The sequence below is a fragment of the Rhinolophus sinicus genome, linkage group LG09 (genome assembly GCF_036562045.2).
Source record: "Rhinolophus sinicus isolate RSC01 linkage group LG09, ASM3656204v1, whole genome shotgun sequence".
NCBI classification, from domain to species: domain Eukaryota; kingdom Metazoa; phylum Chordata; class Mammalia; order Chiroptera; family Rhinolophidae; genus Rhinolophus; species Rhinolophus sinicus.
In genome coordinates, this window is record NC_133758.1 from 80,061,260 (window position 1) to 80,087,437 (window position 26,178).

Here is a 26,178-nt window from a genome sequence, read left to right on the forward strand (position 1 = left end):
AAAATCCCAACAAGCCTCAGGGACCTGTGGGACTGTAACAGAAAATCTATTACTCTGTCATCAGAGACCTCAAAGCAGAGGAGAAAAAGGAAGGGACTACAAATGTACTAAAAATAAATGGCTGAAATTTTCCCCAATTTGGCAAGAGACATAAACGTAAAAATTCAAGAAGCTGAGCTATTAGCAGATTAAAAAAAAAAATCCATGCCAAGACGCATCATAATTAAACGTTTGAGAAATAAAGAAAAAATGTGGAAAGTAGCTAGAGAAAATGATACCTTGTCTATAAGGGAATATCAACTTGAATAATAGCAGATTTCTCATCAGAAACCATGGAAGCACTTTTTTAAGAGCGGAAACGAAAATGTCAACACAGAATTCTATATCCAGCAGAATTATCCTTTAGTAGTGGAAGGAAAATCTAGACATTATCAGATGTAGGAAAACTAAGGGAAATTGTTGCCATCAGACTTCCCCTAAAATAATGGCTAAAGAACCTTTTGTAAGCATAAGGGAGATGATAAAAGAATTTGGGGAAAGAAAGAACATGGTAAACAAAAATATGGGTAAATACAATAGGTTTTCCATTTTATTTTTTAGTTTTCTGTTTGTTCTCTTTTCTTTTTACTGTCTTCCTGTGGGCTATTTGAATATTTTTTAAAATTCCATTTTTATCTTGTGTTTTTTAGTATACTTCATTTTATAGAAATTTTAATGGTTGTTTTAGGTATTGATATATATATATTTATAATATGTATTATATATTATATATAAAATGTATATTATTTGTATTATATATATATTAGGTTGGTGCAAAAGTAATTGCAGTTTTTGGAATTATTTTTAACCTTTTAAACCGCAATTACTTTTGTGCCAACCTTATATGTATATGTACATATATACACACACATCATATACATATACATATATACTAGTGGTGCCAAAAAAATTATACAAGTGGACACTTTGGTCAATGTTGCTCAAGCAGTAGTTTGCTATAATCAGAAGTGTCTGGACGCTGATGGTAACCACTTTGAGCACCTCTTGTAATTGCAGAAGTCAAACATAATTTGTATTCATCTTTTGTTATGGGTATATATTGAGTATTTCAATTTTAATACAGTTTTCCTTTCTTAAAATGTGTATACATATTTTTTGGCACCTCCGACGTGTGTGTGTGTGTGTGTGTGTGTGTATACACACACATATATACATATATATACATGTATGTACATATATATAACTTATTTATATATAATATATATACCATATATATATCTATAACTTATCACGGTCTACTAGTGTCATCTTTTTCCAGTCTGAAATTTAAAAACCTTATATTTTCTCATGTCCCTTTACTTTGCCCCATTTATAATTGTTTTAACTAGTTTTCCTACATACATTTAGAACCACAGTGGAGAGTGTTGTAATTTTTTTTCCACCATCAAACATAATTTAGAAAACTCTATTGTTTCAGGTTGCTAATTTGTCCAGTACATAGTCTGGGATGTATGAGGCAAGGAAACTTGGGTTTTTAGTTTTATTTAGCGGGAGGAAAGTGCATCTACTTTATCTTGTTTGGAAACAACTCTCCTTTAATTGTTTAATGTGAAGAATTACAGTAACAGTTTTTCTAATTTTAAATCATCTGCATATTCGTGGAATAAATCAACTTGACCCTTATGTATTATTTTAATATGCTTTGCCAGATTTAGGATTTTGCTTGCTAATATTTTAGGAGTTTTGGTTCTGTATTTATAAGTATAATTTGTCTGTAATTTTTTTGGTTTGTACTTCTTTTGGTTTTTGTTATCAATATCATATTAGCCTCATTAATTGAATTCAGTTTTTTGAAGAATTTTGCATAAGCTTGGAATTGTATATTAGGTAGAATTTTTCAGTAAAATCCTGGGTCAAATCATGTGTGTGTACATGCGCGCATGCTCAAGCACCTGCGTCTTAACTACTAATTTACTTTCTTTAAAGCTTATAGGTCTGTTTGGGTTGTTGATTTCTTCTATATCATTTTAATTATTTAATCTCCAGTTAGTTACAACTTTTCCTTTTAATATTACATGGTTAAAATAGGCACATTCAACTGAATGGTTTAAAAAATTTAAAGCTCCCCGAGGATTTATAAAGACTAAAAATTAAGGCACATAGTCATATGTTTACAACATTATTAAAAGCTAAGATTGTATTTTTTTAAAAACCTGCTCTCTGCCCTCCTCATTTGCCAGCCATCCTCCTCCTCTGAAGCATATTTAATTCAGGCTGCTGCTGAGAAGTGAAACAAAAATTCCATCAGTGAATACCTGGTATTCCACACAGATATCAGCTAGTTGGTCTCCTTTTGCATCCCTAATATTGATTATTAGTTCTTTTTCACTTTTCTCCTAAGCAGTATTGCCAGAGATTTGTCAATTTTATCAGTCTTTTGAATAACTAACTTAGGGCTTTGCTGATGATTTATGTATGCTAATGGCATTATTGTTTCCTCCGTTATATCCTCTTTGAGTTTATTCTGTTTATGTTGGACTCTTAGCAGATTAATTTTCAGCCTTCTTTCCAAGTACTGCTTTGGCTACATTTACAAGTTTGGATATGTAATATTTTCATTTTCAAGTAATTTCTACTTTATTATTTCTTCTTTGGCTTATATGTTATTTGGAAGTTTATTATTAATGTTTCTGAAAATTGGAGCTTTTACCTTTTCATTTTTAATTCTGTGCTAATTGAATTATGGTCAGAGAATTTGATCTGTATGGCAGATATTTGAAATTTATAAGATTTGACTAATGGTGTATGGTTACTTTTAATAAATATTCCATCTTGAGGAGAATATGTATTCTCTAATTGTTGATTAGGTTTCTCAAATGTTATTCAGATGTTTGTTAGCTTGATTAATAACGTAGAAGTTTAAAATTTTTATTGTTCTGATGGATTTATCAACCTATTCTCATAGGTATGTCTATATTTGCTTTCTGTATTTTGGTGCAGTCAATTTTGGGGTTTTTAAAAATAGATTCCCTTGTTTTCTGTTTTTCATTTTTGACTTCTTGAATATTTGTCATTTTTTTCATGTCCTTACTATGTTTAAAATGATATGTGTTTTATTTTATCTAGCATTTCTGGTTTTATATTGCTTTGTGTTAGGTAGCAGTAAAATTTTCCTAAAATTCCATGTTTTCCACTTTACAGACAAATGATTCCTGTGTCTAAAGAAAGTTCCAAAGCTTTCTCTTCTTTTCTTCTTTGAAAGTTATCCTTGCCCTTTGTTGTTAATTTGAGTGAACAGTTACACTTATTGGGCAAAGTATGTAATGTTTACGTAAAACAAGTGTGGCCCCTGTTTTAAGTATCCATTACTTCCTTTTAGGTAGTCTCTATTGTCATGTAGTTAAAAATTATTTCTCATTAAAAATTAAAAATTGTTTCTCATTAAAAAATACACGTGTATATTTATCTGTATATTATATATTATATCACATATACTATAGTAATATATAATCGCTATATATATTAATATTTATGTAATACAGTATATAATATATTATATATGTAAGTTTAGACACCCCTTTTTCCTATGTCACTCTCTTTACATAAATCCGCCCTTTTCCATGCTCTAGCCTTTTAATTACTTTTTTATTCCTATAGACAGAGGTTCATTTCTTTTTGATAATGAGGTCTACTTCTGGTTATTACCCATTGAAGCTATTATTTGAGTAGCCATTTCATTTTTCAGTTCAGCTGCATTCTTTCTTCTGTTTCCTTTTTATTTCCTTTTATCCATCCAGTTCTCAATAAGCTTCCCCTACAGGTGGTTTTTCTCCGTTTTCTACTATGCATGACTGCCTTCTGAACTGTCCATTTGATTTTCCTTATCTTTGTCAAATTTCCTAACAAAACTGCCCTTATTTTTGTACTGTATCCTTTTCCAGACAGCGTGGGTTTTATTCATCTAGTATGCTGTTCATGTGACCACAGTATAGTCTTCAGAAGTTACAATTGTAAAAGCTGACAAAACTTATGGAGCTAGCCAAGGTGGAGTAAATCCACTAGTATCCTAAGTGTCTTAGTCTGTTTGGCTGCTGTAACAAAATTCCACAGACTAGGTGGCTTAAACAACACATATTTCTTTCTCACAGTTCTGAAGGCTGGGACTCCAAGACTAAGGCGCTGTCTAATTCAGATTCTGGTGAAAATTCTTTTCCTGGCTTGTAGATAGTTGCCTTCTTGTTGTGTCCTCACATGACAAAGAAAAAGAGAGCATTCTCTGGTGTCCCTTCTTGTAAGGACACTAATGCTACCAGATCAGAACCCCACCCATATGACCTCATTTAACATTAATTGCCTAATTATAAGACTTATTTCCAAATACAGTCACATTGGGTGTTAGGGCTTCAATGAACTTTGGGTGGACACAATTTAGTCCATAGTACTCTTCCACTGCCACTGATTGGAGCTAAAAACTCTGGACAGAATACAAAAGGCAACTACTTGTATACTTTGAAAAGTAAACAGTAACAGCCATTTTGGGGGGACAGATCAAAATTTGAAAAAGAACCTTTATAAGAGTAAGTGTCCTATGTATTATTTTCCTTCTAATCTTCTCCACTTTAACCCAAGGGGGCTTTGGTCCTTGTATTGTATTGTGAATACAGACAGCAAAAACTCCAACACTAACCTCTTTCTGGCCAGAAGATCAGGGAAAGGAGCTTCTGTGAGCCAGAGAGTGTTGGGGCTTCCCATTTTTTCTCTCTTTTCTTGCTGCTTCCTCCCAAGAAAGGTTCAAATTGCCCAGTACTATGCAACATGTGGGAGGTTAAAACCCTTAAGAGAAAACCTTTTATCAGTTTAGAGGAACTAGGAAAAGAAGGGACCCAGGAGCTGGAGAGTATATCAGGGAAGGGAGAGCTGGAAAATGGAATAGTGCCCTAATTCTGTATGCTAATGACCTGTACTCACATCCAAGATTTTGAGAACCACATCAGGATACAAACCACTGCCAAGTCCCAGAGTGACATGTATATGGGTAAACCCCAAAGAAGCATAAAAACGGCTGTGCTGAAATTCATTGGCACCTTTGCCAAAATAAGGTGAGAAAGAACTTGGCTATCTGAATCTAACTGGATCAATTGCCTACCAAAACAAAAATCAACATGCTCCAGAAGATTTTAACAGAATTTAGAATCTAAAGACCATATTAAAATCATCTAGTATAAAACCCAAATTACTTCATATACAAAGAACCAGGAAAATATGATCAATTTTCAAAGGAAAAGACAATCATTGGTGTCAATCCTGAGATGAATTATCAAGCAAAGACGTTAAAGCAGCCATTATAACCATGCCTCTTGATGTAAGGTAAACATTCTTAAAATGAATAGAAAAATAGAAGTACTGAATCGGGAAATTAAAACCTAAGAAAGGACCACATAGAAATTTTACAACTAAAAGTGAAATATCTGAAATAAAACATTCACTAGGTGGGGCTCTATAGAAGAATGGGGATAAAAAGGTGTGTATAAATAAATAAAATATATTAATAGAAATTATTCAACCTGAAGAACAGAAATTGACCTGTTAGACAATAGCAAAAGAAATAAAATTAGTGTCATTGGAATCTCAGAGGAGAAGGGGAAGAGATTGGTACAGAAAATACATTTGAAGAAATAATAGCTATAAGTTCTTGGATCTGAGAAAGATATAAACTTACAGATTCAAAAAGCTCAGCAAACCTCTAAAGAGATACATTCAAAGTTAACTACTCCAAGATACATCATAATCAAACTTATGAAAATAAAAGATAAAGAAAAAATCTTGAAAGCAGCTGGAAAAATAGAATATTACATATAGGGAACAACAGTTCAGATGACGGCAGGATTTTCATCAGGAACCATGGAAGACAGAAGACAGAGGAACATCTTTCAAGTTCTGAAAGAAAAGAATTGCCAATTCAGAAGTCTACATCCTGTCTATACCCCAGGAATTAAGCAAAATAAAGAAATTCTCAGCTGTAGGAAAACTAAGAATTATTATTAGTAGACCTAGTCTAAAATAAATGCTAATGAAAGGTCTTCAAGCTAGAAGGAGATGATACCAGAGGGAAACATGGAGCTTCATGAGTGAAAAAAAGAGTAACTGAAGTGGTAAATATCTGAGTAAATATAGCAGATTTTTTTCTTAAGATCTTTAAAATATGACTGTTGAAAGCAAAAATTACAACATTGCTTGGGAGGTTTCAGTGTTTGCATTTATAATATAAATGACATTTAAAACAAAGAGGGTCAAGTAAAGGGACCTATCTGGTGATATATTTTACTTGAAATGGTAAAATAATTAACTGCAAGTAGACTGAAGGTTAAGTTTTATGTTGTTTAATCTCTAAAGCAGTGACCATAAAAATACTAAGAGATTTAACAAAAAATCCAATGAATAAATTAAACTGGAATGCTATAAATTATTCAAAAGAAAGCAGAAAAATATAGGATAAACAGAAAATAATAAAATGGTAGACCTAAGTCCATCCATATTGGTAGTTACATTAAATATAAATGGTGTAGACACACTAATAAAAAGAAATTGATTGGGTTAAAAAAAAAGACTTGGTATATAAAGAAATCCACTATAAAGTGAGATGAATAGGTTAAAAAGGTTAGAAAAAGATATTCCATGCAGAAACTAATTGAAAGAAAGTTGGAGTGACTGTATAAATATCAGACAAAGTTGATTTCAGAATAGGGAAAATTGTGAGGATGGGATTGAAGGTGAACATTTACATAATGAAAAGAGTCAGTTTACCAGCAAGACATAACAAATCCTGATGTATGCAGTTAACAGAGCCTCAAAAAGCAAAAGCTGATAGAACTGACTGGAGAAGTAGAAAATAGAAAAATCCACAACTATACTTGGCAACTTCAGTACTCCTTTTATAATAATAGACAGAAAATCAGTATAGAAGATTTGAACAACATATTATCAACTAACTGACCTAATTGACATTCATAAACCACCTGACAATAGCAAAATTTTTATTTTTTTCAAGGGCAAATGGAACATTTAAAAAGATCTTATTCTGAGTCATATCACAAACCTTAACAAATTTAAAAGAACTGAAACCATACAAAGTATATTCTCTGACCATGACAGAATTAAACTAGAAATTAGGAACAGAAAGAGCTGAAGAATCACCAAATATTTGGAAATTTTAAAAAAGACTTGTAAATAACTCATGGGTCAAAGAGGAAGTCTCAAGGGAAATTAGAAAGTATTGTGAACTGAATGAAAAATGGAAATACCTAATATCAAAATTTATGAGATGAAGTTAAAGAAGTGCTTATTAAAGGAGATATTAAAAATGTTAAAAACTTAGAAAAGAAGAAAGGTCTAAAGTCAAGATTCCACCTTAAAGTATTAACAAAAGAAGAGAAAATTAAATCCAAAGAAGCATAAAGAGGATATAATAAAGGTAAAAGCAGAAAATGAAATTTTAAAGCACAAAAACAATAGATAAAACTAATGACATGAAAGGCTTGTTGTTTGAAAATATTAATAAAATTTATAAACTTCTGGTTAGAATGACCAAGAAAACAGAAAACGCAAATTATCATTATCGGGAATAAAAGAGAACATATCACTACAGACTCTACATCCAGAAGATTACTGAATACTATAAACAATTCTGATCAGAAATTTGACAAGTTGGGTGAAATGGATCAATTTCTTGAGAGGCAAACCCTGATATGACTTGCAAACTAGATAACCTGACTAGTCCTAAATCTACTAATAAGATTGAATTATTAGTTGAAAACCTTCCAACAGAGAAAACTCTAGGCCTACTGGTTTCACTGTTGATTACAACCAACTCAATCTTTTCCAGAAATTGAGAGGAGAGAATACTTCCCAACTCATTTTACAAGGTCAGTATTAGCCTGATGCAAAACTAGACAAAATATTTCAAGAAAAGGAAACCATAGACCAATATCCCTCATGGACATAGATACTGGAATCCTCAATAAGTATTAGTAAGTCAATCCCTGTAATGGAAGGCTGTTTCAGATTTAAAAAATGAATTCATATATTTCACTTTATTAACAGACTAAAAAAAATAAAAAATACAGAATCATCTCCATAGATGCATAAAAGACCATTTGAAGAGATTCAACATCCATTTGTTATAAAACCTCTCTGCCAACTAGGTATTAGGAAATAACTTCCTTAAAGGTCATTGTCTTAGTCTGGGCTGCTGTAACAGAACACAATAGACAACAATAAAATTTTATTTCACACGGTTCTGGAGACTGGGAAATCCAAGATTAAGGCACTGGCAGATTTGATGTCTAGTGAGGCCTAGTGAGGGCCTGCTTCTTGTTTCATAGATTGCCATCTTTTTGCTGTCCTCACATGGCAGATGGAGTGAGGGAGCTTTCTAGGATCTGTTTTATAAAGGCCCTACTATTCGTGAGGGCTCATGACCTAATCACCTCCCAAAGGCCCTACCTCCACATACTGTCACATTGGGGATGGAGTTTCATCATCCCTGTACATTCAGTCTGTAGCAGGCATCTATCGAACCTTAGTACTATTAAGATTTTCGATGGGATAATTCTCCTAAAACTCAACACTGTTAAGATGTCAGTTCTCTCCATATTGATCTAAAGATTTAATGCAATTTCAATCAAAGTCTTAGCAGGCTTTTTGTATATATCAAACTATGTATAGCTAGACAAAGTAGGCAAAACAATTTCACAAAGGAAGAACAAAATTGCACACTCAAACTATCTGATTTCTAGACTTACTTTCAAGATGGTGATTAAAATAGTATGTTATTTGTGAGAACATATACATACATATATATCAATGGAATGGAATAGAGTCCAGAAATAGATATGTACAAATATGCTTGATTAATATTTGACAAAGAAAGGCAATTCACTGGTGAAATGATAATCTTTTTCAATAAATACTACTGGAACAATGGGATACCTTTGAACTTTGACCCATACCTCACAACATATACAAGAACTATTTCAAAGTGGATTGTAGATTCAATGTAAGAGTATAAAAACCTTAAACAAAAAATATAGAACATCTTTATTACGTTCAATTAGCAAATAGATTTTAAATACAATAGAAGCACAGTCCATAAAAGCAAAAAATGATAGAGTAGACATCATCAAAATTAGGAACTGTGGTCCTTCAAAGGACACTATTAAGAGAATAAGACAAGCTATAGGCTGGGAGAAAAATAGTTGCAAATCCCATATTTGACAAAAGGCTTGTATCTAGAATATGCAAAGAACTGTCAAAACAGAATAGTCTGAAAACAATCAACCCAATTTAAAAATGGGCAAAAAATTTGAACAGACATTTCCCCAAAGCAGAAACACAAGTGGCAAGTAAACATATAAAATGCTGCTCAACATCATTAGTCATTCAGGAAATGCAATTAAAACCACAATCGGGTGATTATATACCTATACCAAGTTCTGGTGGGGATATGGGGAAATTTAAATTCTCATAAGTTACTTACATTGCTGGTGAGAATGAATGCAAAATGGTTTCCCAGCAGTCTCACTCCATTACTCAAGAGAAGTGAAAACTTATGTTTACACAAAGACCTGTTTTATAGCAGATTTATTCATAATCATTAAAAACTGGAAATGACCCGTGTCCTTCATGTGATGAATGGGTGAACCAACGGTCATATATCTGTACAGTGGAGAAACTTAGTAGTAAAAAGGAAAAACCCTGTTTCTGCACATAACAACATGGATGCATCTCAAATGCGTTATGCTAAGTGAAAGATGAGACTAAAGGTCATACTTTATGATTCCATTTATATGACATTCTAGAAAAGGAAGGCCAAATTATAATGTCAGAGAATAGGATCAGTGATTATCAGAGGTTAGAGGTTGGGGGGGGTCTATTATATAGTGTCCCCATGAGTTTTTTTGAGTGATGGAACTGTTAATGTCTCATGTGGTCATGGTTACATGACTTCTTGCATTTTTTAAAAATCATGTATCTGTATACTGACAGTAAATTTACTGTAAATTAAAAAATATATTCATAATTCCTCCAAATTCTATTGCTTCCCTTTAAAACATTTTAAAATGGGGAGGGAGTCCACTTTTCTTTGTAATACTTAAAATTTCCACTTCTTCATCCCCAATTACTTTAAGAAATTAGGTAGTTTCTCATAGGGCCCAGCAGAAAGGAACCCCAAGGAACATTCTTTTACCATTACCCTTTCCACATTTTTCTTGGCTAAATGTAACTCTTAGTTTTCTTTGTTTTAGAAATGAGTCATAGCATGCATTCCCTGTTCTTTTTCAGGAGCAAATGACTTAAATTTGACACTTCACATATGCCTTCCTCGTTTTTCTTTTTTTGCTTTCCCTTTTCCCCTAATGTTTTCCACACATACGTGCACTGTTTATTCCATTTATTCGTTATTTAGCAATCCTAGTCTAGGCCCAAGGCTAGCGTCTTACTATACAAAGATCATTAAGGCATGCTTTCACATGAAACTCAGTCTTGGAGGGCAGAAGGGGAATACATTAACAAATAATGGTGTGTAGCACTGTCATTGAATCATAACAGAAGTATTAATGAGTGTGATGTAGCATGAAAGAGTGAATAATCCATTCTGCTTGGATGAGTCAGGGACGGCTTCACACAGAAAAGAGGCATAAAAATGCCGCAAATAAAAATTAAAATTTAATTTTTTAAAATGTCACCTGTGACTTTAATTATGGACTAGTAGGCTACACAGTTTAAGAAAAATATGAAGTTTAGCTGTTAAGTGATCAGAAACAATCTTGTAATCTTCAGCTAGGTGGTATGAAAATGGGATATAGTAGTGAATTTTGTAAAGGTTTTATGGAAAATAACTGATTAAAATGAAAAAGCTTCTGAGTAGCATAGAAGACTATAGACTATTAATTAGTAATATACCACTTACGGGGAAAAAATGCAGTATGAGACAATATGTCAAATGTCTTGTGAATTAATCTGCTAATTATACTTATTAATGTTGGGCTTGCTGACTCACATTCAATTTAGATTTTGCCTTGATTCTGAACATTGTTTTCCAGTTACACTGTGTACAGTAAATCCTTTTTTTGCTGTTTTTAAATTCCTGTACTTTAGCATCTTTTTTTTTTTTTGGTTTTTCTTAACTGTGCCAGGTATATTCCTGCCATAGTGCACCAATGCATTGGCTGTTCCCTCTATACAGAAAATACTACTAGATACCTGAATGATTAACTCCTCCATCTGTTTCAAAACTGCTCATGAGGATTACACCCTTCCACAATAAATCACCTCCCTCCTTTCACCTCAAGCAAGTCTGACCTCTTTTCCCTGCCCTACTACTTTTTTAAGTCTTCTAACATATTATGTAATTTAGTAAGTATGATTATTGTTCAGTGTCTTTCTTTGCCTCCACTAAAATGTAAGCTTAACCAGGGCAAAGATCTTTGTGTTGTCCATTGATGCATCTCAAATTTCTAGAGCGATACCAGGGCTATGGTAGGCACTCAGTGAATATTTATTGGAAAATAGATTTCTTAATGCAGCAATAATAATCTCTGGGGTTTTTTTCTGATGACATCTGGATTCAGATTCTTAAAATGAGTTAGAATGCCTGTGACTTGACATTTTAGAATTTCTCCAGTCCAACTGGACTGTTATGATACCTAAGCATTTCTCTGGAACACTGGCTTGAACCTCAAAGCTCTTCCTGACTTAGATGATAAACAGTTACCTCCCCATGGGGCCACCTTTTGAAGTGCAGTATAAACACTGTTACAAACAATGGTAAAGATAAACCTGTCCATTTGGCTTTTGAATTTTCTTTGTTCATTTTTGAAGGTTTTCCAACTTTTGATTCTTGGTTTGCACACAATATGAAACTTGAATTGTTTCTGTGGTAGCATATGAACTCAACTTACCCAATAAAAACCCATATACTCAGGCCAAAACATGATAGAATAGATAAGAAAGTGGTTCTGAAGGTTACCAGAGTTTGGCTTTTAGACAATGGACAAAGCCTCTCTGAGAAACACCCTTTTAAGTTATGTACTTGGAAATTTAGTAAAGCCTCAGTGGATTTTGTACCTCAGAAAATCATAATATTCAAGGAATTCTTGAAATATCAGGGTTATATGTGGCATGGTAAATTTAGTTCAGTTAAATTGCTTTAGTCTCTAAACCAAGTAGGGTGAAAAAGGTTAGTAATTGGAAAAATTTAAGTATCACTTAAATTTCCATACTCTTTGTGTATCTTTGTCAATTGAAGTCGTATTACTATACTTTATTTATTCTTTAGCTTATAACCCTCATCATTTCTTGTTTTTCTGGTGCCTTTTGAAAAGCCTCTTTTTTTGTTTTAAGGTATTTATCCCCTAACAGCCATATAGATTACTTGACTTTGCTTACATTCCTATTAATGTTCTACTATATTTTAAAAAAGTAAAAGGAAGGAGAAAAGGGAAGAAAAGAAAAAAGCTCTATCACAATTCCTCTTTAACCTCTCGAATTTAACTTCTTTCTGTATATATACTTTTGACTTCTTGGACTACCAGTTATTTTTTGCCAAAATGACAAGAGATTCAAGTTGTAAAGCTATGGGAAGTATTAACAGAAACTTTCAGAAATCCCAGATATAATTTTAGCTGGCAAATTTGTGTATCTATCACATATTTTACATATATATGAATATGTATATATATATATTTATATTTACTTTGTTATGATCTGTATTTTGCCCTTAGTGTATTGGCTGTATTATATTTTCCATTGTACTTTGTATTTTTTAATCTTAAAACTTGAAATTATATAACATAAATTCACTACTTTAACCATTTTAAAGTATACACAATTCATTGGTTTTTAATATATTTAAAATGTCAGTGTTTAATGTATTCAACTGTCAGTATTGTCTAGTTCCAGAACATTTCGTCACCTTAAAAATGAGACTCAATACCCATTAAGCAGTCGCTTTCTTTTTTCTCCTCCCCCATTCCCTGCAAACCACTAATCTGCTTCTGGTCCTTATGAATTTATTTATTCTGGACATTTCATGTAAATTAAATCATAAAATATGTGGCCTTTTTGTTTGGCTTCTTTCACTTAACATAATGTTTCAAAGTTTATCCATGTTGTAGCATATATCAGTACTTCATTCCTCTTTATGGCTGAATAATATTCCATCATATGGATACATCACATTTTGTGTATCCATTAATCATTTAATAGACATTTTATTTATTTCATTTTATTTTACATAAGTACATTTGATTGTGTGTAATCAAAAATCAAATATTTTTATTAAAACTTCTACAAACTGCAATTTATAAATTTTGATCATTCTACATATTGATTATTTTAGGAATTGATATTTTTCATAACTTGTCCTCACTCCCTATCTAGGACTATGTAGTGAGAAATGCAAACAAGAATATCAACAATAATGGCAACATTTACTGTAGACAGTGAGCAGTGGATTAGACCCTCTGCCATACTGATTTAATGGACATTTTAGATTGTTTCTACTTTTTTCTCTTATAAACAGTGTTGCTGTGAATATCCACATACAGGTCTTTGCTTGAACATATGTTCTCTATTCTCTTGAGTATATTTCCATTTCATTCTTAATAAGCACATAATATTCCATTATATGAACAATAATTTCCTATTTATTTTTTCCACATTTTCATTTTCATAAACACTTTGTTATATATATCACTGAACATTCGTCTTCTAATTTCTTTAAAATTATAGTTTTCTAATTTATTTAAAATTATTTCCTAGTAGTAATAATAGCTAATGAATTCTTAGAATTATAAATACTGAAATTAAGTTCTATGTACGTTCTGATGTATGTACTTTTATTTTGTTTGATACATGTTGCTATATCATGTACCAGAAAGGTTGTACTAACAATAATATATGTAATTGTTATTTTTCTCATATCCTCATCGTACTATTACTAATAGTTTTATTTTTTTATTTGATAGGGGGACAATATATTCTTTGGCTTTCTATTAATATGAAATAGATAAAATATTTTGCTTTGATTTGTATTTATCTGAAAATGAGATTGAATATATTTTCATAGTTATTAATCTCTTTTTCCTAATTTCCTGGTTATGACCTTTGCCTGTTTCTTTTATGGAGTTTTCTTAATTACGCTAGAATAGAAAAAAAGTGTTTACATGGAACTAGTTTTTATATAGCCCATTTTGATCAATAATGACCTTTTTTCTCCCTTGTTATTAGTCTTCTTACATAGTTAGTAGTTTCTTATTTCATTTTATGCTTATCATTTTTTATTTGAGTTTATTATTTGTTTTGGAACGTCTGAAATATTTTTCTTGTCTTAGTTTTGTAATGTTTTATATAATTCTGAATGTCTAAATTTCTAAAATACACAGTTCCCAAATACTTGGTTAATGCTTCTGTTTGGAGCCATATGATTGTCATAATTAATTACTGTATTTGTTGTAGGCATTTCTGGGTGAAAAGCAAGAAAAATATCTCAAGTATTTATACTTAAGAGATGTAGACCAAATGGTCTTTATATTTTACAACCAAACCAGTATTTCCAAGGAGTCATTTAAACCCCCAAATTGAAATATTTACAGAATGAGAGATTTATTACTAGTTTTAAACTTTGTTACACCTGGAGAATTTTTCAAGTTTATTTTACATGAACTTCACTTTTAAATGGATCAAAGACCTAAACATAGACCTGAAACAATAAACTGCATAGAAGAAAACATAGGTACTAAACTTATGGACCTTGGGTACAAAGAGGATTTTATGAATTTGACCTCAAAGGCAAGGGAAATAAAACCTAAAATAAATGATTGGGACTATATCAAACTAAAAAGCTTCTGCACAGCAAAAGAAACTATCAACAAAAGAAAAAGACAACCAACCGAATGAGAAGATATTTGCAAACAACACCTCCAAAAAGGGGCTAATATCCAAAATACATAAGGAACTCATACAACTCAACAACAAAAAGTCAAACAGTCCAATTAAAAAACGGGCAGAAGACATGAACAGAAACTTCTTCTAAGACATATAAATGACCAACAGATAACATGAAAAATATGCTCAACTTCACTAGCTATTAGGGAAATGCAAGTCAAAACCACAATGAGATATCACCTCACACCAGTTAGAATGGCTATCACCAACAAGATAAATAATAAGTGTTGGAGAGGCTGTGGATGAAGGATCCCTTATACACTGTTGGTGGGAAAGCAGACTGGTGCAGCTGCTATGGAAGGCAGTGTGCAGGTTCCTCAAAAAATTACGAATAGAATTACCATATGACCCAGCAATCCCTCTCCTGGCTATCTACCACCAAAAATCTGAAAACATTTATCTGTAAAAGTATATGTGCCCTGATGTTCATTGCAGCATTATTATGGTGCCCAAGACATGAAAACAACCAAAGTGTCCTTTGATAGATGATTGGATAAATAGGATGTGGTACATATATACATAATGGATTATTACTCTGCCGTAAGAAGAGATGAAATACTGTCATTTGTGACAACATGGATCGATCTTGAGATTATTGTGCTAAGGGAAATAAATCAGACAGAAAAAGTCGAGAACCATATGACTTCACTCATATGTGGGCTATAAAACTGAAAGCAACAAAGGCGTAAGACAAATAAAAACTCATAGACACAGGCAATAGTTTAGTGATTACCAGATGGTACGGGGGCGGGGGGGGCGGGACAGGGGTGATAGAAGAGGGTAAATGGGGTCAAATATATGGTGATGGAAGGAGAACTGACTCTGGGTGGTGAACACAATGTGATATACAGATGATGTATTATAGAAATGTATATTTGAAACCTATGTAATTTTATTAACCATTGTTATCCCTATAAACTTAATTAAAAAAATAAAATTCCTTAAAAATCAGTTTTTAATGCTCTAATATTGCTAATTTAAAGGAAATAAATATAGAACAGGGAAAAGATTTCACAATTTAATGGACTTTAGTTAATTTTTCGAGAGCATCATAATTTCAGTTCCTAAATCTTGTCATTTTTTTTAATTTTAAAGAGATGCTTGTTTATGTAATCTAATATTCTAATTTTTATTTCAGAACCTATTAAGAAATGGAAAATGGCCACATAAAAAAGAAAATATTGTTTTCATTGCTAGCTGAATTATAGTGTATATTGCAAATGTAAATATTGCTTCACTGAACGAGTTTTCTCTTGCCTACATGGTTGAAGATTCAAAATTTTAAACATTAAGACTTGCATTGATCAAATATATGGTGATGGAAGGAGAACTGACTCTGGGTGGTGAACACACAATGGGATTTATAGATGATGTAATACAGAATTGTACACCTGAAATTTATGTAATTTTACTAACAATTGTCACCCCAATAAATTAAAAAGACTTGCATTAATATCAGTGACAAAAGAGAGTATTTACCTCTGGTATTGCCTATTTAAAAAGAATACTTGGGAAAATTCTGAATTACTATCTGATAATTTTTAATCAGTTTTGTTATTTGCCTTACAAGTGGCTGTCAGTTTACAATTGAGCCATCTAGGGCTCTTTCAAAAATCCATTTTGCTGGGCCATAAGGTAGTTCCATTTCCAGTTTTTTGAGATACCTCCATACTGATTTCCATAGTGACTGCACCAATCTGCAATAATAAGGATTTTTCCAGAAATTAATGGAAGCTTGTTCTTTATATGCCAAGATCATTTTCCATTGCTCTGGCCTCATCCAGTTTTAGAATGAATTGTAAAGGCTAAGATGCTTTTATACTTACTTAAAAACGTTCATTTGCCCTATAAAGTTAAGAGACCTCATATGACCGAGAAATAAACACTTTCAATTCCAAAAAAAAAAAAAAATATCCATCTTGGATCATTTAAAAATAAAATGACCTACCTATAACTTTATTACATAAATATATACACAAACAGAAAGAGAAAAGTAGCAAAGGCAGAAAATTCACCTTCTACATAGTTGTTAACACCTCAGTTTTTATCAGTCATGATAATGTAGTTCAGTCATCAAAGAAATAAAAATAAATACAAAGGTGAAGTTGGAACGAGGGCTAACATGAAAAAAATGGAGGAATAAATGTCATATTCATGGATTAGAATTATATTCATTCTTATCACCAAGGCCAATTCATTTGTTTAAAGCAGGGTTCAGTAATCTTTTTTTGTATGAGGGCCAATTTCCACATTAATAAAAGGATTGTAAAGTTGCATTTATCTTTATTTGTTTTTAAAATTATATACTTTTGGGTCAGGAAATATTATATATTTAGCATGATTAAGCATTGTTTTATTACATATCCATCCCTTTGTAGATTCTTCTTTTGACTGAAATTTCAGAAACTAACACCTAGTATCACTCGATGTAATATGATTATAATGGTGCATTTGAATAAATTTTGTTTTTGAACAAAACATTTTATTTTGCTTATTTGGTATTGTCTCAGCTGTTTTTCTAAGCTATTTAACAGTAAAATACTTTCTCTTAACATTTATTTTAAATACATAAATGTTATTTATATTTATAATAAATATATTTAAATAAAATAAATATTTAATATTATATATTTTAAAATGAAAGTTTTATTTCAATTGCAAATGAGAACCTTTTCTACAGACAAGCACTGCTTGGGCCACTTTGAAATAATGTGAGCTTTGTCGTGTGTGTGTGTGTGTGTGTGTGTGTGTGTACACTTTGGGCAGCAACTATGCTAAGGTTTTAAATTTTATGTGAAAAATATTCACCCCAATTATACTTCATGTCTACTGCCCCATCATTTTTCTATATTTATGAGGCTGTCTGTGAAAACTCATAACCAAGCAGGAAAACCAACTGGCTGAATCTCTTCCACCTGTCAGATCTTGTCTATAATCAAAGGAGTAGATCAGCATGTGCTACAAGGAGCCGAGATGTGCTGGGTCTAGGCAGGTTCTCTCTGGGTCTCTGCTTTTCCATCTGTAAAATGACAGAGGTGTTGAAATTTGACTGCAGATAATTTGGAATCTAGTGGATTGTCATTTGGTCTGGATGCTTCTGGTTGCTTGTAACTGACCTAGAATGAGAAATTATGCTTAAAGCAAGTAATGCCTACAAATAAGTGAAAATATTTTGGTTTTAAAATTTTTCACGTTTCACAGCCAAGATAAAAATAATATGCATAACCAGGGCATAAAGACTAACAGCTTGAAACAAAAACACCCTAATCTATAAATTGAGTTTTAAAAGAGATTTAGTAATTATTTTCTACTTTATACCAGGAATTGTTTAAGTCATGACATAAATCTAGATATATCTCATTTGTTAACGTTTTTGAAGTAAAATTCCTTCAAATACGATTTTCCTGGATATTGTTTTTACTTTGGTAACTTTTTGATTACATGAATGACTACAAATAAAATATATAACCTTGTTTTCAGAGCAGAGATAGTAAATGTGGTTTAAACATTAAGAATTGGTATACTTAATATTTGTAATGAAAAACATTCTGTTCTGATTTATATTTCAATTCTGAGAAATTTTCATTCTTATTGTCATTGTATTGCAGCTAGGGCATTATGTTCTAATATGGTCTTCAATTGGGGTACCAAATTATTTATCTTTTTGGATATGTGTTTCCAAATTTAATATTTGTTTAAGATGTTACAAATGGAGGTTGGAGGATAAAGAATGAATGGTAGAGACATAAATGCAGTCAATAGCACAATTGTATATAACTCCTTCCTTATGTATTAATATATTACTGTGTTTAGTTTTTGTTTGGTTTCGTAAAGGTTCTAAGTATTTGGAAAGGTGTGGGACCATGTCCTATTGGAGATTTCAGTGTTTTCTTATGAGAGAAGAAAATTCCATTTGTTATGAATGTGACTTCAGAAATTTAGCTTTGGAGTTTTCCTGTATAAATATATGAAGAATTTCCAAACAACATAGTAAGAATTTATAGTGCTTTTCCAGATGGCTATTGTTAAGCAATAATTGGAAGCTGCTTTAGGAAATAAAAGTATTTTGCATAGAGTAGGCATTTAGTCAACATTGGTTAAACTGAATAACATTTTACCAAATATCTAAGTTCTAGTCTCATAATTCAGAAAAAAACAACAACATACAAACTCTGACTCTTCTTAGGCCAAAACAAGAGGACTGCTCTTTAAAATGAATTTGTTTGTAACTTTTTAGAAAAGTTAGCAGTAAAAATGTGTATTTTTAAAGTTAAACTTTTTGAGTTCAATAAGTAATTTTCCTAACCAAGTTTATTAATTCTGAGGTGCAAATCTAGCAAATTCAGTTAAGCTTTTCTCATTTTGTGTTCTGTTACCAGTTTATTATGTTTGAGAAAGAATGATGGAGATAGAAGTAAATAGGGAACAACTACTTCTTACTTATTTCAGTGACTTACATACATCCTAGTCTCTCCAATAGAATAGGCTGCAAGGAACCAGCTTGAGTTACATGCTGAATGTAGCTCAGATTCATTTTACATGAGTTTAGTGTTTACTGTGTCAAAATTATGTGTAGCCATCTTACTTGGGGTATTCAGTTTGCAATTATAAACTTGATGGCAGGTTTCTTAAATATCTGTGTGTTGTTGTTGTTTATTTTTTTTAAAGAGATTTCCCAAAGTTGCAGATGGCTGGCTCATCTCCAAATACCTCTTCAAGGTACTCTATGCTGGTGATGTCTCCCGCCACTGAGCTGCTCGGGAGCATGGAATTGACTTACTGGGGAGGGCTGTATCAGTTAAGTGATCTTTTTTAGTACATTGCATGGGTTTTGCAAAGCTTTCTGGTTTTGGTTTTGTTAATTCAGAGGGCACAAGTATGCTTGTACTAATTTTTAAATTAAAATCTTTTTTGTAAACCCACACAATATAATAATCCATTTACTCTCCTTCCTCTCCCATGTGACCCCCTCCATATTTCTATTAAGTTCCATGGTTTTAACACTATTAATCAAGTATATGTGTGTTATTAGAACCCTTAATGATATAAGAGTTATTGGCTATTTCCTCAATTTTATAACTGCTGTGTAGTAATATTTCTATTACATGCAAACCAGGGGCTGGGGCAAGCTGTGTAAATTTTCCGAAATCACTCAGTAAAACCTACATGAGCACTATCAATGGTAACTGCTTTGCCATTTTTGAACCATTAGTGGGAATATATTCCTTAGTTTCCTTTCTCCCAGGGAGAATGCATTCCTTTATTCACTTATTCAGAACTTTTTTATTGAGTTGCTGCTGTGTGTAAAACACTACTAGGCCTCTGTACTTATGAACTAACCTTTTATTATGTTTGTTTAATTAGAAAAGAAATACTCATTTTTAAAGATTACAGTAAAACTTAATCACTACTGAAACAAATCACGCTTGATTTCTTCAGGTCTACACATTTATATGTAGCTCTGTGTATGGAGTTCAGCCTTTGGTATTCTAATTTAATTTGCTGGTAATCTAAACCTTATATTAAAAATGCTGGTGGAAGAAAATAAAAACCAAAACTTTTGTACTCTACTTGGAAAGATGGTAAAATTACTGGGATAAGTAAGCCTATGAAGTCAAATTCAGTTTTCAGATTCTTGGATAAACCTGTTTATCTTAATTTTTTGTTCTGGAAGATTAATAATTGACTTATTCTTATGGTATAGATACATAGTTTCGATATTTGTGATAAATTCCTTACCAGTGAACAAGATGTTGTTAGTAATAAAAGATAATAAATACATTTTATGTATTAGTAACTGTGATTCATAGTTGCTAAATGATTTCCTTGAAGCATCCAATAAGTAACATACAGAGCTAGCAATATAAGTACAATTATCTAGTCTAGACTCATACTTACTAAGATTCAGCTTAAAGTGTAATTAAAGTTATTTTTAAAGTATTTAAATTTGTTTTCTTTTTTAGAACATTAATATGAGAATTTATTTCAAAAATTAAGGTCATGATTTTACTTTCAAAGCTGAGTGATCTAAATAAATATGAACCTCAACCAATACTACTACTATTTTTAAAAAGGAAATAATTCTAACCGCTTACAGAAGTGGGAATTTTCTCTGTTCAGTAAAAAATAGTGGAAAATTTTAAACTGATTTTATAAATTAGCAGTAAGAAACTTAGGATTGCTGCTACAAAGTTTAAAGTTAAATATCTATATATTAATATAGATATTAAATATCTATATATTATTATATTGGCAACAATAAATCCATAAGTAACCTATTTCCTTGAAATATCTGAAAATATTTGCAGTGATATTGGAATGATTTATTAAAATTTGATGTGACTATTTATACTGCTTGTCTAGATGAATAGCAGCTCTTTGGTATTGTCATCTAGGTGATATATGTTAATGTTAAGAGAACTTCAGCTTGTAAGACCAGGTTTTCATTTGCTCTTTACATAGCTAAGCACTAGTACAAAGGGTGGAGAAAGGAAGGCACATAACAGATTCATTTATATTTTATAGTATGTTATCAAAAGATAATGTGTCATTAACTACTATTTAGTAGAGAACCACTTTGGAAATTTTAGTTGTTCTTCTCAGAAGGTCTCATTCTGTCCATAAAATAAGATAAACAAAACACAAATGTGTTACATGAAGTGAATAGATGTCTAACTTAAATAATGTAGAAGAGTAATTTTAGAATAACATTGGATCCTAGAGATCACATACTATTTTTAGGTGCCGAAATTGAGGCAGTTTAGTGGGAAAGACATCACGTAGCTGGTTTGTAGCAGATCACCTTTTAGTATAGAAAACTTTTCACCACTTACTTCTCTGCTTAAAGTGAATTAGAGTTGGATTAATGGAATGGGAATAAGTTTTGAAAAGCTTGTTTAACTTTGTAATTGGTAAAAAGTCAACTTCTAACAATATATATAATTGAAAGCATATTCTACACCTATACTCGTCAGGAGCTTTAAAAAGTGAATTGCTAATGACAACATATTTCTTCTCTGGAATAAAATTTCTTCAAGATACAGACTAGTCAGTTTCTTGTAATGTGATTTGCTTTTGTGGTTACTTTTAAAGGAAATAAGAATATCTTGGGAGTGATTATTTATTACTTTTTAAAGGCATGATCAGCTTGTAGCTTTGCTTTTTAATTTTCCTGTTGAATAGTGGTTACAAATAGCCCGAGTACATCTTTTGCTCTCAGTTAATCTGTGTTTAAGGAAAAGCGATGTTCAAGTAATAATATCTCAAATAACCAGTTGAGTAGTACCTGTATTATTTTTAATTAAATTCAACCCTTTCATAAATGCAGAAATTATTTAGTTATTTAAATAGAATTCTAGGATGTACAGACAATTTACGTGACAGTTTGTTTGGAAGTTTTTAACAAGGGAATCCACTTTCTCTTAATCAAAGCAGATCCTTCAGAATATGAAAAATTCAGTGTCTTGATTTAAGAACTTCACTTTGGAAATGATATACATGGAAGAGGAAGGAAGGCAGAATCAAGCCAAGTCATCCTCACATTTAGTTTGTTGAGTAGATAGAAGTGTCATGAAGATATACTGGTTTATTTCAGGACCTGCAAAGTATGATGATATGGCATTTGGTTAATTACCTAGTTTCTTGTTTTGTAATCTGGGAAATCTTTTCATTCTCTCCTGTGTAAAAGTGTTATAGATAGCATCTCCTACACACAGCAAGAGTCCCAAGGATTTAGTGCCCATTCCTTCTCTGTTTAACCTAATTCTAGATTTTTAGTTTTTCTATATCTTTGTTTCTTTTCCTCCAAAATCGGACTTTGTTATATTCTTTTGGTTTTCAAAAGCTCTACTTTAAAACCTCTCATAAATTTTCTTCAGCCATGTCAGACTCAGGAAATTTAAAATAAAGTCACCAGAGAAACCTTGTGATTCTACCTTTTTAAAATTATGGAATGATCCCAATTGATAGAAGCCAAAGAAAAATTCGTTGAGACTAGGTATATTTTAGGGAAGCAAATTTAGAATGGTTGATATGGGCCAAGGTTGGATTAGGGAGTAAATTTTAAAGACTTTTCTAGATTGTAAGAAAACGATGGGAAAAACTTAAGTTTGTATCTCAGTCCCACAAGGGGAGCTTGGGTCCCTTAACTATTAGTGTGATAGTAGTAATAACAATACCAGTAATTATTTACACCTGTGCTAGACTGTATACCAATTGCTGCACATACATGATCTAATCTACAAGTGTTATCATGTAGGTACTACAATTGTCAATTTTAGAAGAAACTCAGACTTACAGAGTGAAGTCATGTGCTCAAGATTACATAGCTGGAAAGTGATCTAATTCAAGTCCACCTGACTCAAAAGCCCATCCAAATGGCTAACAAATTGATGTCATGAAAATTGCCCTAAAGACAAACTATATTGAGAAAGTTCCAGGAACTTTTTCAACTAAAGAAGAGAGGGGGCAAAGGAAAGTGATGGGGAGAGATTGAGAGGAAGAGGGAGATTATAAATATTCCTATAGATGTTTGTTTGTTGGTAGTAATATTTGATTTTAAAGAGACATTTGAGTAAGGATTTGTAGATGCCTTTATATTTTTATTTATATATATTCAAAAGTAAGTATATTTGTTCAGAATATTTGATATTTGTAATCTAACATGGAGTCATTTTGATACCAGATTGTCATTGAACTGTCACAATAAAAATATACTAATTAGATTTTTTAAATTTAAATTTTTACATGCATTGCAATTAAGATAATTTGTTTTGTGCTGATTTACCAGTTGATTTGCTTAACAAATATTTATTCAATGCGTACTGTGAACCAAGCACGTGTCAATGCTAGAGGTCAATTTAAAGACAAAAGCCCTGCCTTAGTGATTTTACCACCTGATATGTGAGACAATCAAGTAAACAGGCAATTAAAAGGATAAGTAAGCACAGGGTGCTATGCCAGCAGATAGGGAGGGACTGGCTCACTGTAGGAGAGGAGGCCCTTAAAATTTCCTGAATTATAGGAGTTACCTATCACCATATATATAGGCTTTCTATTGGTTGATTAGTCATATAATAGAAATACCAAGGGTATCTTTTTAAAAACACCAATGCCTGGCCTCTCCCTTAAAGATTCTAGTTATTTGTTTTGGTGGAACCCATGCATAAGTATTTGTTAAAAGAAGCCAGTTACTCTTCTGGGCTGCTGTGGTTGGAAACCACTCAAATATCATTTCAGACACTGCTCCATTTAAATGATGCTTGCTGACAAGAATACTTTTTGATGTTGCTTAGAGAGGAGTTGTTACTGGGGAAAGGAAGGTTTGAGATAAATAATTGAAAACAGAGAGGCACAGATTTAAAAATATATAAAAGCTAATCTTTCTACATTAAGATTAAACAACTTCCCTAGGTAAGATTAATCATTCCAGACAATTGAAAGTATTAAGATGCCTTTCATATCCCATTTAAAAATACTAAGAGTACAAAATGGTTCCCATGGATCTACTAAAAGTCCCACATAGAAATATTAATATAAGAAATACACAAAAGAACATTTGTTCATGAACAGACACATAATTACTCAAATTTGAAAGGTTAGAATAGTAAATGTCTGAAGGACTTTTTATGGATTGGTGACTAGAAGAGAGCAGATAAATGATAGTTCTAGGCAAGCTTTATGGCTTTATAAGTGAGAATGGTTGGGTAGAAGATTATGAATGATTAGTGAATGTGGGATTCTAATTTATTATGTTTACTGATAGGATAGACTATACAGTATTTCATTTGTTTGAAGTATCTCTATGAAGAGGAGAAAAAGGGTTACTTTTTTTTCTTTCTGTTTTTCTGACTAGAGAAAGCTTTAGAATACAACTGGTGACATTTAAATTAATGTTTAATTAGAACCACAAGGAAAATTATCTGTGTGATACCTAAAAGAATATGCTACAATAATAGGATGTTAAACTGCAAGAGATGTTTTTTAGTATCTCGACCCTTTTTACTTCATCTGGTTTCATTTTATTGTTGAGGAAACTGTGATTCAAATTCATTAAATAAATTGCCCAAAGTAACACAACTAGGTAAAGGTAGAACAGGACTCAGTTTAAGGCTTTTTGACATTGAGATCAGTGCCCTTTCCACTACTATACCACACCATAGAGTTCTGTTCGTGTATTTTGAATTTTCTAGTCTCGTTTTCTTTTATTTTGTATTACAATTTGTCTCCTGAAGGTCAAGTAACCTGGTTTGGTTATGAAAGTCCTCGTAGCTTCTGGGACTATATCAGAGTGGCTTGCCGAAAAGTTTCACAGAGTTGTATCTGCAGCATTGAAAATATGGAAAATGTCAGTTCCTCTAGAGCTAAGGTAAGATGTAAATATTAATATGCAATGTGTATAATCCTAAGCAGTTTTGACCCAAATGGAAAATGTTGAGCTCTTTGCTATCTAAAATACTTGTTTTCTTTGTTGGAATTAAGCACTTGACCAAATGTAACATCTTTCAGAGGCTTGTTTCCTTTTTTTTTTTAATTGCATGTAGTTATTTTAGAATGCTCAGGAATCTTCACTTTTGCCTTATGAATAGTAGGAAGGTACGAAGCTAGTCACTGTAAGTTTCTTTTTTGAGAAGCACAATGAAATATTTCCTATTCTGTGACTTTTCTGCACTTCTTGAATTACCTAAATCGGTGGCTTTCAGTGTCCTGCAGAACCCTGGGGATCCATAATATCAAAACTATTTTCATGTAATACCAAAATGTTATTGGCCTTTTGCACTGTGGTGACCTTTGCACTGCTGATGCAGAAGCAATGGTGGGTAAAGTTGCTGGCGCCTTAGCATGAATTGAGGGAATGGTATCAAACTATACTATTACAATAGTAAGTCATTGAATTCTTCCCCACCATCAGTTCAGCCTTAAAAAAAAGCCACTTTCACTTAAGAATGTCCATGATGGTGTAGTAAACCTTATTAATGTTATTAGTCTCAACCTTTGAGTACCTGTCTTTTTCATATACTGAATGACAAAATGGGAAGTATGCATAAAGCATTTCTGCAGCATATTGAAATATGATAATTGTCTTAAGGAAAAGTATTCATGCACTTGTTTGAATTGCAAGCCAAACTAGACACTTTTGTCACATAATACTATTTTTATTTGAAAGAAAAACAT

The 26,178-nt window shown here is 31.9% G+C and overlaps 1 protein-coding gene across 5 annotated transcripts in view; it reads left to right on the plus strand.

The window, feature by feature from the left end:
* The window catches only part of RUNDC3B (RUN domain containing 3B), a 124,700-nt gene that overhangs the window by 27,413 nt on the left and 71,109 nt on the right, over positions 1-26,178 (plus strand). For 2 of the 5 annotated variants that reach the window (XM_074340687.1, XM_074340689.1), the window contains exons 3-4: positions 19,675-19,725; positions 25,239-25,372. In XM_074340687.1, coding sequence (XP_074196788.1) covers positions 19,675-19,725; positions 25,239-25,372 — 185 coding nt within the window. Of the gene's footprint in view, positions 1-19,674; positions 19,804-25,238; positions 25,373-26,178 lie in introns of all 5 variants that reach the window. The other 3 variants (XM_074340688.1, XM_074340690.1, XM_074340691.1) reach the window with 2 other exon arrangements.